Source organism: Mytilus galloprovincialis, chromosome 4 (assembly GCF_965363235.1).
Source record: "Mytilus galloprovincialis chromosome 4, xbMytGall1.hap1.1, whole genome shotgun sequence".
NCBI classification, from domain to species: Eukaryota; Metazoa; Mollusca; class Bivalvia; order Mytilida; family Mytilidae; genus Mytilus; species Mytilus galloprovincialis.
Window position 1 is genome coordinate 48,351,926 of NC_134841.1, and position 14,153 is coordinate 48,366,078.

The 14,153-nt window shown below is 30.2% G+C and overlaps 1 protein-coding gene and 1 long non-coding RNA gene across 2 annotated transcripts; both read right to left on the reverse strand.

The window, feature by feature from the left end:
- Window positions 1-353: 353 nt before the first annotated feature.
- Window positions 354-7,162, reverse strand: LOC143072309 (uncharacterized). The gene is made up of 5 exons (XR_012977133.1): window positions 6,651-7,162; window positions 5,625-5,754; window positions 4,199-4,287; window positions 2,611-2,733; window positions 354-1,642 (listed from the first exon to the last, which is right to left on the reverse strand). It is a non-coding gene; the product is annotated as an uncharacterized LOC143072309 (long non-coding RNA).
- A 10-nt stretch (window positions 7,163-7,172) lies between these two features.
- LOC143072308 (uncharacterized) lies at window positions 7,173-12,114 on the reverse strand. The gene is made up of 6 exons (XM_076247187.1): window positions 12,064-12,114; window positions 11,516-11,678; window positions 10,875-11,039; window positions 9,777-9,941; window positions 9,004-9,088; window positions 7,173-8,030 (listed from the first exon to the last, which is right to left on the reverse strand). Exons 3-6 carry the CDS (start codon window positions 10,985-10,987, stop codon window positions 7,929-7,931), a joined length of 465 nt encoding a protein of 154 aa, XP_076103302.1. The 5' UTR covers window positions 10,988-11,039; window positions 11,516-11,678; window positions 12,064-12,114; the 3' UTR covers window positions 7,173-7,928.
- Between the last annotated feature and the right edge of the window lie 2,039 nt (window positions 12,115-14,153).

A 14,153-nucleotide genomic window follows, 5' to 3' on the forward strand; every position in this document is an offset into this window, starting at 1 on the left:
GGCGATTGTAATAAAGTAATATCTTTCAAGACAAAAATGAGTCTTAAAAGTGCTATAGCTACAAATCTTCCCATCAGCACAATTGTGCATTTGGTTTCTCCACTGTATTTTGTAGTATAAAGTTTCTTTAACTACCCCAATTAATTTTGTAGTATAAAGATATTGATTTAGAAGCCTTATAAAGTATAAAATTATATTCTACATGTACATGTACTTCTAGTATTTGAAAAACACAAATTTTAAAACTTGACATTGGTATTTGAAAAACACAAAATTTTTAAAACATGACATTGACAAATGGCATATCAGCTTATAACAGTATCTGATAAACAACCATACTCAGGATCACTCAGGTATCTTTAACCTTGATCAATTATCCATAAACTTGAAAACAGGTTGAGATCTTTGTTGCAATCTGTATCAGTTTCAGTGGATATCTAATTTTACAAAACAATATTTATCTGATTTTATGATAAGTAATCTGGATCATTATCATGATTATGATACTGTAAGTTCAGAAATTATTGTGATGTTTTAATAAATGCAAATACTGTGACAGGGTTAGAATTGCAACAATAAGAACTCACATTCCGATAACTGAATTTAGAATAAACATCTTAATGCAGAAATTTTTGTCATCCCAATAATTTAACTAAAAATTTAGTTGATTCTTGAAAATTGCAATAATAAATGCACGCAATAATTTCAGAATTTACCATAGGTAAAAGGTTATCAGTTAGTGAGACAACTTTTTCCAGACAATACATGTACATAATTCTTTTGTTTGTTTTGTTTGGTTGCTGTCTCATTGAACAAAACTATATTTTATTACTCCTTGTATCCAGAAAATATAACTTTAGAATTAAAACTGAATAGCATATAGATGGACAACAAATGCCAAATGATGTAAATTATGGCCATTTAGGTCAGAGGTAAAAGATGAAGCAAAGGCATGTGTATTTACCACGACTGCCACTTGATATTGTGATTTCCAAAATTTACAAATCTCATTAGCTTCCTTCTGTATTTTAAAGACAACTGCATAAGTTGCAGTTTGCATATCATGAATCATGTTTGCAGAAAAATTCAATACAGGCAGCAAAAAAATAAATTAAAACAGCTCATTTAAAATTAGTTTTTGAAAGATTTTTTATTTTTATTCCTCATATGTCTATAGCTATGAGATCAAATTGATAAGACACTTATTAACATTGTTAATTTCAATATACTAGTAATTGGTGACATGTACACATCATGTACATGTACAATCCTTAGCTGATCAGTTCTATATTTTCATTATTTATAGTTCAATATTCTTCTTCAGTGTTTTTTTTTAACAAGAACCAATAATCTGTATTCATTATTGGGATAGGTAGGTAAAGTAGGTCCTTTTGTGATCTTAAATTTGTTTATGGAATTTGCCAGCACTATAGCATGCACTTCTAAATTATAATTGATCTTTGACTTCTAAAGTGGATGGATTCTGACAACACATTGCATATACATATAGACACCAAGTGTAGATTGGTTCTCATATGGATTCTGACAGTACATGTCCTTTGATTATACATGATGATGTAGTTCCAAGTATTGTTGATCTTGGCTTCTTATGTTGTTGTCAAGTTTCAGCAAGGGTTGAGATCTCATAAAAAGAAAGAAATTAACACAATTATATTTTGAAACAATTATGGAAAAAATACAAACAGAACATGAATATTTTTGATAGTAATAATTGGTAAACAATTCATGCTCTCTATCAACCAAAAATATGTTATACTACAGAAGAAAAAGAAACAAAAATCATCATCATTTATGGTTGAAATTCATTTTAAACTTATTAATTAAAAAACCAGGATGATCTAAATTGCGTTTGAAATCCCTGGAAAATTTTTCTATCATTCCTTGTCATTATGACACAACATCCGCAACTACTACAATCATGCACAACATACACAATACCATGCATGCACATCGTCAATTGCAAGAGATAATTCATCAGATGATTTACGTAAATTATAACAATTGAAAACTCTATCTTCATCTTCTAATTTAACCATTCTTGAAATGTCTATCAGTGTAGTAGAAATATTTATCATTTCACCAAATTTATATAAATGACAAGCAAAAAAAAAAAACAATCATAAATCTATATTAGGTACTTTTCCCTGTACGATTCTTCATTTTTGAAAACATTAATCTAAGACAAAAGATTGTTTTTGACTAAGATATGATTTTTTCTGTTCATAAGTTTGTCTATCTTGTGCAAAGCAAACACTTAAAAATGTTTGTAGTTTTCTTATCTATTGAACTTAATGCTCTATTCATCAATTGAAACCATCAAACCATACAAATACCAGTACAATACTAGTACAAATGTTGAGCAAGAAGATTGTTGCCAAAAAAAAAGCAGTAATTGATTACCCTTCTGGAGCATCAGAAATCACTTCATTTTTGTTGTTGTGGGGATTGACTTTCTCAGCCTATATATAGTATGCTCACTGCTATATAGTCTTGTTGACATTAAATATAGATCTAAACAACCAAACTGATTATTTCAGATATTTTTTTATAAAAAAGTTAAAACACAAACTGTTTTTAGTGAATACTTACTTGATCTTTAAGGAAGTAATAAATTACATCTCCTATTTTTTTTTTTAATTTTTCACCATTTTTTGTTCTGCCTCTGGATTTTTTAATTTTTCCATCATGGCTTCACTTTTACAGAGCTGTGACCTAAAATGTAATAATAACATCTGTTAAACATTTATCATAAAACGAAACTATCAGAAAGTGGCAAATAAAGGTTTATAATTTGAACAAAATTGATAAAATGTATTTTTATATATATGTATGTAGGACTCAAATCTATGGTGGGTTCCAAATCTATGGCAAATTCCTAATCTATGTCAAATGTGATGTCATGCCATCCCAAATCTATGGCAATTTTTTTACAATCCTAATTTATGGCAAGTTTTGAAATTTCCTAATTTATGGCGGATTTTTGTTGTTTCCAAATCTATGGCAAATGTTGTGCAAATGGAAAACAATGCAGTACATATACGACCAATGACTTGTCTTAAACAAGTGGACTTCTTATTTCTCGTTTTGATATAGATTAGACCATTGGTTTTTAGCTTGACCTATAATGGTTTACTTTTATAAATTTTGACTTGGATGGAGAATTGTCTTATTGGCACTCATACCACATCTTCAATTTGCCATAGATTAGGAATCTGCCATAGATTTGGAACCCGCCATAGATTTGAGTCCTACATATTTATCATAAAATTCTTAAAATTAAAAAGAAGATTTGTAATGCAAACCCACAGAACACGTTTGTTGATAAAAGTCAGATGTTTCTAATGCCAACGGTTGAGATCTCACAAACATGTTTAACCCCGCCGCATTTTTGCGCCTGTCCCAAGTCAGGAGCCTCTGGCCTTTGTTAGTCTTGTATTATTTTTAGTTTCTTGTGTACAATTTGGAAATTAGTATAGCGTTCATTATCACTGAACTAGTATATATTTGTTTAGGGGCCAGTTGAAGGACTCCTCCAGGTGCGGGAATTTCTCACTACATTGAAGACCTGTTGGTGACCTTCTGCTGTTGTTTTTTTCTATGATCGGGTTGTTGTCTCTTTGGCACATTCCCCATTTCCATTCTCAATTTTATTCCTTTTAAGGTGGTACCCAACACCTTCACTAAGATTAATTTGGCTCGTTTAATTTTCATAAAATTTTGACAAAGTATTTACTTTGACCATTTAACAAAAAGTATAAAAATTTTTAAAAAATTTGAACCAACCATATTATCAGAAAATTTACACTGGTCATATAGCATTTTGACAAACACTGATTTTGATCATTGAAAAGCTTAATATTCCCGTAACAACACAACGTAATTAAAACTTTAAGCTGATTTTTACAGTTATCTCCCTGTAGTGTTAGGTACCACCTTAAAGGTATGGTGTTTTCTCCAAGCACTTAAGCTTCATCCACCAACAAAACCTAACCAACACGCAAAACAGAAATAATATAAAGAGAATAAACATACATTGTCTCGATCAAGATCTTAATTATCATCGACTGATTCAGCATCATATAAACCTCTTGCTGATTACTATTATAACAGGTGCAAATAAATACTACGTTTGATATTTTTATATTAATTTTTAACATATCATCATAATATCATATACCATCATTATTTTCAGTTTGGTTTCCACACACAAAACTCTGAATTCCTTCATGGCATATTTCCTCAAATGTTTGTCTTGCTGGATTAACTCTGCAATTAATTTTTCATGTATTAATTTTGAAATACAAAAAAATTTAACTATATTACTGATAAAATTTGAAATTCAACTCAATAGCAATCATGTCAATAAAGACCACACTTGCAAATATTTATGGTCCGCTAAGTGAAATAAAAACTAACACATGTTATGATGATGCAGGCCACAGATGTGACAGTTTATGTTTCAAATCAATCATATCAAAAGATACATGTATAAAATTTGCATACACTACAATTATAAGTACTAATTGTGAATTTAAATATTTAAATACTTTCATTACAGTCTGAACCAATGAGAATATTATGTTATAAATGAAAAGACAAATGTCATCAATTATTGAAATTTAATTTTTTGAAAAGTCAATAAATTTAGAGTTATCTCCCTTTGACTATAAATTCGTTAATAATAGTGTAACATCTCAACTTTTGGGAGCAGATACCGCTCTTTTTGTTTCCATTCAATTCAACAATTAACAAACCTCTTTTCAAGGTGGAAGAAGGGGAAGGGGGAGGGTATTAAAACATTTTATGAAATTGAATGTCACCTAATTTCTGAATGTGTTCTTCCTTCGGCAGCTATTTGGAAAAGAGGCTGGATGTTAAAACATCTGCTTGAAGTAGCGCCCCCTTATCAATTACAAAATCGCCAAATGATGATTAACAAACTCCAATGAGTTTCAAGTCAGTTAATCACATACCGGTATGTACCATACACAACTATTTTCTACGTATTTCTAAAATTTACAAAACATGATTACACAAGACTGAATACAATTAAAAATTACAGTCTTTCATTGTACCTACCATAAAGTCACTTATGCTGCACATAAGTGTATTTAAGTGGAGAATAGGGATTGCTAATAAGTGTATTTAAGTGGAGAATAGGGATTGATGCATACCCAATTTTACTCTGTAAAAACATATTAGTGACACCTTTTCTTATAATCATTTTTAGTGATTTGTAAAGCTTTGTGCTTTAAGGATGTACTTAGGTTTAAATTTAAAGATCTAGGTTTTAAAATTAATAACGTAAATAAGATGAGCGATAGTTAAGGAAAAAATAAAATAAAAATATACATAGCTAGGTTATGCAACTCTTTTTCATGATGTTTGATGTTACAAAAATTGACTGAAGTGATTTCCTCTGACTTTTACCTGATATTTAGCATTGGCATTATTTGGGTAGCAAATTAAAATCTAGAATCTACTTAAAATTTGGGAATGACTTTTTTGAAATTTCTTTGAAAACATAAGTAAGTGATGTGGGGCAAAATAGATTACCCTGTATCTTGTGAAAATTTAATCATGTTAAGAAATTGTGGAACTACCTTTTCCCAATAACTTTCCAACTGCCATTATCCATTGTATGTCCTATTTCTTCTACTTGTGTCAGTTTATAGGCAGTATCACAGTTTGAATTGTAGATTACTATCCCGCACCAACTAAATTCACCTGCCTCTAAAAGAATAATTATATATAATTATCATATAGAACTTTATGAAGATTTACTGTGATCAAAAAGAGGAAAGATAAATCTTTTCAAGACTGGCACATTGTAGAAAATGAATAAATGATGGATAGATCGGGGATACACAGATCCAGTAAATAAATTATTTATTCCCCAGTAAAAAGTAAAAAGTTTAAATCCTTATTTGCAACAAATGGCTTGCTCCTGACATTTAATTTAGTCCTTCGAACCATTCAGCATATTAAGTATTTACTACTTTAAGTATAAAATAACTTGTGTTTATTAAGAGATAACTGTATTGTATTTGAAGCTTTACAGACGTCCATCAGGTAAGTTTTATTGTCTCAAATTAAGTTTACCTGCGATGCACATAATTCAATTTCAATCATTATTTCAGTGTATTAAAATTAAATGTTCATTCAAGCGAATTCTTTGGCGCCAAAACTTTTTACATCAATGCATGCAATAATATCTGAATTTACAGTATCTAGCTATATCAAAACTATCAATTCAATTGAAGATCACTAATTAACCTGGAAGAATCAGTCAATTTACTGTTTATCCCACAAAAATAAGAATAAACATCATGTGGTCAGAGTTATCTCCCATTGACTTAATGTAAACTTGCAAAAAATTTAAAGTACCGTAGAAACTGTAAAAGAAACAATCTGAAATATTAAAGGCTAATGAGAAGGTTTCCAATAAGATGCATATTATAATACAGAGCTGCGCCATGAGCACATGATAAGCCCGTTGGATAATTGATAAACTGTCACTCCCTACTTTAAATGTGCTACTGTATCCGCTGAACTAAAAGTATGAATTAATTAAATATTATATACTGGTAGATGGTGTACAGGTCAATGAAAAAAAATGTATACTTAACTATCTTTGTGCTTCTATATCCTATATCTTCATGTGGACTCCTGCATCTGTAAGAAAAATAAAGAGTTTGAATTAGTTAAATAGTTTAAAAGACAGTATATGGCTCTATTTAAGGGGTACCCAACACTATACACAAGAAAAACCTGACATTTAATTTTTCTCCTTTTTATCCCATTGATAAACTAGGCCAAGCTAAACATCTTGTAAAAATTTCAAACGATTTAAACCATACGTTAAAAAGATTTGGCAACTCGAATATGGCATCTTTTACATGCTAATACCAGCCAAATTTGGAAGTTTCAGATATTGAACTCAACCTGGAAACTCAATACAGAAAATATGTCGGGAAATTGATTCCTGGAAGCAAGCAATTAAAATAAAGTAAACTTCTTCTAAATATGAACAAATTAAAGAATTTTCTTCAGAAAAAGTATACATACATAAGTTTTATAATGAAAACTATCCATTGAGTTATAAAAAACAAATGCATTATTTTTTTTAATTTGAGGGACTTTAAAGTCCATGCAATTGTGGTATAAAATGGAAAATACATCATCAGATTTCACTAGTGAGGTAAATTTACTGTCATATAATGTTTTTAATGAGTCCACATCCTCTAATGCATTGTGGGCAGAGTAATTTTCTCCTACAAACTGTTTGACAAGAGTCTGCTGCTTAAAATTTTCTACATCATTTTTGGGAATATATTTTCTAGCCACTTTCATTGTGTCAATAAAACCTTTTACTGTTTCACTAAATGTTGAAAACAAATTATATTTTTTCAATTTGTTAACAATTACAGGAATGTCAAAGTTACAAATGTTATGACCGATTATAAATGGCTGGTTCTGTTTCTTTTAAAAAAGTATAAAATCAAGTAGGGCTTTAGTTTATGTAGTGACAGTCAGGTTCAACTATTTCTCCTCGAACATACATTTTATTTGTTCCATGGCTGTAAGTTATACCAGTAATCTTATTGGCCTTGATCTGAATGTCCACTCTTGGGATGACATATCTGATAAAATTAATTATTTGAATATGACTTAGCTGCTATCTGAATGATGTCGCTATTCCTTCCCAAGCCTGTTTTTTTCTAAATCAAAAAACACTTTGCATTCAGTGCCATCTAGATTAAAAGGAAGTAGAATTTCTGTGGTTTGCTCAGGGTCCTGTTGAAGATCAAATTCCATTTGAGATCCATAGGGTTTTCCTTCTCTTAGCAGATGTTTACACTTATCTTTGTTGTGGTTTCTTTTCTTTTGTAACTGTACGGCCAACTTTATATTTCTTTGAATTCTTTTCTTTTCTTTTTTCCATTTTTTTTATCTCTTACAGAGGAAATTGTGAATTCTCCAGGAGAGAGGTTTGCTGCTTCATTGATCTAAAAAAAAATGCAAAATAATTAAAATGTAATACATATATGCATTAAAATATTAAAAATCAAGAAAAAAACCAGTAATCTCCATCTTGAACACATATTTTGACCTATTATGGTAACTCTTTATATGTTGTGACTTGGATGGATAGTTGTTCATTAGCACACATACCACATCTTCTTATTAATAAAGAAAATAATTTGAGAAGAAAGTCAAAGATAATTGAGTTACATACTAGATAAACATGATTTGTGACTGTAAATTGTACAATTTATATCTGCAGGGCTAAAAAAGCAATTAACTGTTACAGTAATCTCCTTGTATATAAACATTGGATGTAACATGTAACATGGTTTCAAAAAGATAAAAAATTATTAAGGGGGAATGTGTAAGATGTCATGAATCACTGTAGCTTTGCAATTTTCCAAGTTAAAAAGGGACAGAACTATAGATTGACAAATGAGTCATGACACAAATTTGAACTCTGTCTGAGTATTGTGATTCTTACATGTATCAGTTTTATAAAAATTTGTATCAGACAAACTAATGTTAGAGTAAGGAAACAAAACAATTTGCAATTTTCCAAGTTATAAAGGGGCACTTTAATTACTCTAGAACAGTAAGTGACTCACTTTCCATGATTAGGTAAACTTCAGGTAGAGTGAGGAATGAGAGTAAGGTCAGACAGACAAAAAGACATGGAGTGGACATATAGATAGTACTAGAAATTTAATATTTATGAACTTTAGGTCCAGGTCTTAGTTACCTATCCTGGAACTTGAGACAAGTGATATACCCACATACTTAAAATTCATTATATGCTATATCAAAAGATTAATAAAGTTATGGTCTGAACAGGCTTTTCTGAGAAGATAAAAAAGAAGAAAGAAATAGAAAAGGAAAGAAAATGAAGAAACTGTATTCAAACACTATGTCACCCTTCGTTCAAATAGAAGATGTAAAAATTTTCATAGTTACCTTGGATAAGTAGCCATATCCTTCATTTTTCTGAAGCACAGCTGAAGAAAGCCTATTCTGGAGTGAGCATGATCCACCATAATGTCTAAAAAAAGAGTATGAAGAACTATTTAAGTACATTAAAATATATTCCCCTCTTCCCTTATTTGAACTTGATGTCAAAGGTGCAGGTAACAGTTTCATACCAACTCACCAAATATGAAGACCCTTTGCAAAAGATTAATATTTTTATATAAAGTTTTACTTAAATGATAGTATTAACTTCCTTCATTGAAAACTAATAAACTGCAACCTGCCTGAATAGAAAATTAAGTTTTACATGCATGCGGGTTTGTTTTTTTGTTATTGGCTTTGAACTAGCTGTCAGTAATTGCAATGTTACATATTTGTTTTTCATTTATTTATTTTTTACATTACTTTGGCCTTTAGTTTTCTTGTTTAAATTGTGTTGAATGTTGTACTTTGACATATGTATAATTGGTCTCTCTTTACAAATTGTAACTTGGATGGAAGAGGTGTCTCATTGGCACTATTACCTCATCTTCTTATATCTATATATAAATTTGTGAATTGGGGCCTTTTATAGCTAACTATGTCATATGAGAATTGCTCATTGTTAAAGGCCTTACTGTGACCCATAGTTTTTAATTTCTGTGTCATTTGGTCTCTTGTATAGAGTTGTCTTATTGGTAATCATACAACATATTTTTTATACTTATATTCATTGTTGCTTAAGAATGTGGACTGACATGCAAATACCACATACAAATTACCTTGATTTAGGTGCCTTTACAGATACAAGCTGGTTAAAGCTTTCATTTGACTGTGTAGATCCAAGATCATTTAAAGACTTACTCCTACCAATCATTGTTTGCACTAAATTATTCAATTCAATCTTTAATCCATCAGACTTGAGCGGTTTCCCATTTGGTAAACTCCTGAAATGGAAATGAATAAAATAAAGTTTACATTTCAAATTTTAGTTTGCACAAAATACTTAGCTTGAAACTTTAATGTTAGTATATATGCTCAATATTTCTGTAAACGGGCGGATCAAGAAATTTAAAAAAAAAGGGGAGTTCTTAGAAAAAAAAGAAAGTGCAGCTTGATACGACCACAGAGGTCTGACCTAAAATCAAAAATCTATATACATGGTTAGATTCAGCATATAAAAGAACCCCATATAATCCTTTTTTGTTGAAATCACATAAAGTTTGATTTGGACCCTTTGGACCTCAATGTGAGCCCATTTAAATGGGGCTCAAAATCCAAACACTTAATAGGCAGTTAGATTCAGCATATCATAGAACCAAATATATTCAATTTTTGTTGAAATCAAACAAAGTTTAATTTTGCACTAACTTAAAAAATTGGCCCATAATAAAAAATCTAAATACATATTTAGATTCAGCATATCAAAGAACTCCAGGATTTAAATTTTGGTTAAAAACAAACAAAGTTTAATTTTATACCCTTTAGACCTTGATGTAGATCAATTTAAAAACGGGACCAAAAATTAAGAATATTAATACACAGTTAGTTTCAGCATATCAAAGAACCCTTATAATTCAATTTTTTGAAGAAATCAAACAAAGTTTAATTTTTGACCCCTTGGACCTCAATGTTGACCAATTTAAAAACCGTGCCTTAAATCCAAAAACTTAATACACTGTTAAATTCAGCATATTAAAGAATCATTTTTAGGATTTTAGGATTGACATAAGTTTTGGTTTCTTTTTACAAATTGTGACTTGGATGGAAGAGGTGTGTCATTGGCACTTATACCACATCTTCTTATATCTATTAATTCTTTGAGAAATAAGACAATACAGAAAAAAATATGTTGTCAATACCAGTATAAAGATAATTACATAAATTTTTCTGGATCTTTACAATTTTCATGTGATCCAAAAATATGTGGTACAATTGTTTGCAGGCCAATCTTTATGTCATCTTCATTGTCACATTCCTTAATGGCATACATAAAGCACCTCAATATATATTGTTTTGTTTCATCCTTTTGCAGTTCTTTGTAACTACAAAATAAGAAACAAATAATTAATGTAACAAATTTTAAAAAGTCTTCCGACTTTTATGGGGCATGGATGAAATCTTTAATCATGGATTCATGCATCTGCCTTTCAATTTAAAAAAAAAAAAGGGTCCTAGTTTCTATTTTTTCAATGTCTGCCTTTCTATTCTAAACTTCATATAGCCTCACTAAAAACTATTTGGTTGTTCCATAAGCCATGGAGATTACTCATATATATATACTAATAGTTCTTTCAATTTTCAATGTACATGTAATGTTTGTGAATTCAGTTAACACGAAGATCTTTATATGTCTTTGTACAACACAAAATTGAAATTTCATTGTAATGGTTTTTTTTAGAGTTAGTAGTCTTCACAGATCAATATAATAAGATCTATAAGTATGATTTGATTTAGTAAAGGATGGGCTTAAGCCTTGTCATAGACATACTTGTAACACTAAAATTAATTTGTAAAATACCTCTTTGAAATATTATACAAGCTTATTGATAATCCCTTCTTCACATGGTTCTGGTCATCTTTTTTCTGTATGTTTCCAAACTCAACTTCAAGTCTGGCTGATTTTGCTGCATCATTATCAGAGCATGTATGACTGATTTGAAGATTGAATAATAATTATAAACCTACAAAAAGCCAACACAAGAGCGGTAAAGATATACAACGGCAAGCATATTTATTTATTTGGAAAATAGTGATATATAGCTGTTATATTCTGCCTTATTTAATTACATGTAGCTTATGTAAATAAAGCAACTTAAATAAATATAAACTGGATTTGTACATGACATTGGTCATGTTATATCATTAACGACTTGATTCTATGTCATAAAAGTGTAAGAACAAAATCAAAGTTTCCTGTAAAAATCACAAAATGATCACCTTTCAAATTTGAGAGTATATTTGAAATTAGAGTTATTTCCCTTTATAGGATATTTTCAATGCATTTTGGGGAACTCGTTAAATGAAATTTTATTTCAAAATTCTTTTTTTTTTTAATAGGAAACATACCATTAATTTCACATTCATCATCTTTTAATCTGTGGGCCATGGCCATATCTGCCTCCATGGATTTACTAGCTAGACTCATGCCAATTCAAATGACACTCATGCTCCAGAACTGTCTCGATATCTTTTCTGTTTTGATGGAATTCACAAGTCTAACATGTCTTGTTTCATAAATCAAAAGACAACATCTTTCTTGTCTCCTTTCCAATAAAAGTTGCATGTCCTGCAAGAATTAAAGTAAAAGGTATAACATACATGATTCAATGATAAATAAACAGTTTAGTAAATATTGTTATGAAGTTTGCTTTCAATTTGAATAGGGGTGTGAGATAATGGATATTTTAATAAAAATGTTAACAGATTTTTTTATTAATATGAGGAACAGATAATGATAATAAAGAGCCTGTAGTTCAGTGGTTGTTAATTAGTTTATATCTGTCATATTTTTTTCAAAGGGACGTCCAGTCTGGATATTCCACTTTATGTGCGTTACATTTAATACTTACATTGCCATTTGTGGTGAGTGACTTTTCCTCTCTTTGTGCCATATTGCACAACTGGATTGTTACATTTTTAACCTGTCCAATTAATTATTTCTCTTTTTTCCTTAATGTGCTCTCTGTTATGGATGGTAGGTTACATTCTGCTAGAAAGTTCTGCAGATGAGTTGGGCCCATCCCTGCATGTATCATTCCTTTAATAGAATATATTAGGTATTATTAAAATTGAGAAAGAAAAATGATGGCCTAATTATGGAAAATGTACACACCTACATTTCTAAGACTTATAAGAAACAGTTGTGTTATAAACAAAGTAAAGATGGTAATTTTTTTCTCTTAAAATTGTAAAATTCTTTAAAATTTCCTAGACTGAAAATACATTTACAGGAAACATGTAGGCCGTCAGTCTTGTGCTAATTTTTCTGACTTGGCTTATAAAGTTTCATCTAAGAATATTTACATGATATGATGATGTACATATACATGTAGTTGTACATTTAATATCCAAGCCCTAAAATAAATATTTCACAGTTTATAATTAGTTATTTTAACTCTTTTCAAAGCCTACTTTGACTATGAAAAAGATAAGAAGGGAGGGGTTGAAAGTTGTTATGTTCATTGGGACCTAAAGGGAAAACAAAGAGTATGAATTAGTAAAAAAAATTCAAAGAGAGGGTAGGGGCCTAAATAATGTGAAGATAAATATATACTCAACTTTCAATTTTCTTCTTCTGTACACTTCCCCTACAGCATCTGAAAGAAAAACAGAGTATGAATTAGTAAAAAAGTTTCAATGACAGGGTAGGGGCCTATGTAAAGAAATATATACTTAACTTTCAATTTTCCTCTTCTGTACACTTCCCCTACAGCATCTGAAAGAAAAACAGAGTATGAATTAGTAAAATAGTTTCAATGACAGGGTAGGGGCCTATATAAAGAAATATATACTCAACTTTCAATTTCCTTCTTCTGTACACTTCCCCTACAGCATCTGAAAGAAAAACAGAGTATGAATTAGTAAAATAGTTTCAATGACAGGGTAGGGGCCTATGTAAAGAAATATATACTCAACTTTCAATTTCCTTCTTCTGTGCACTTCCCCTACAGCATCTGAAAGAAAAACAGAGTATGAATTAGTAAAATAGTTTCAATGACAGGGTAGGGGCCTATGTAAAGAAATATATACTCAACTTTCAATTATTTTCCTCTGTACACTTCCCCTACAGCATCTGAAAGAAAAACAGAGTATGAATTAGTAAAATAGTTTTAATGACAGGGTAGGGGCCTATGTAAAGAAATATATACTCAACTTTCAATTTCCTTCTTCTGTACACTTCCCCTACAGCATCTGAAAGAAAAACAGAGTATGAATTAGTAAAATAGTTTCAATGACAGGGTAGGGGCCTATGTAAAGAAATATATACTCAACTTTCAATTTTCTTCTTCTGTACACTTCCTCTACAGCATCTGAAAGAAAAACAGAGTATGAATTAGTAAAATAGTTTCAATGACAGGGTAGGGGCCTATGTAAAGAAATATATACTCAACTTTCAATTTTCTTCTTCTGTACACTTCCCCTACATCATCTGAAAG

Bases quoted from the DNA above. Each gene is read 5' to 3' on its own strand.
- LOC143072308 (XM_076247187.1), bottom strand. From the start codon at position 10,987: ATGTATGCCATTAAGGAATGTGACAATGAAGATGACATAAAGATTGGC. The intron at 9,089-9,776 runs GTAATTTGTATG...CTCTTTTTTTAG, and splicing joins GTAAAGGCACCTAAATCAAG to ACATTATGGTGGATCATGCT. The intron at 8,031-9,003 runs GTAACTATGAAA...ATTTTTTTTTAG, and splicing joins GATATGGCTACTTATCCAAG to ATCAATGAAGCAGCAAACCT.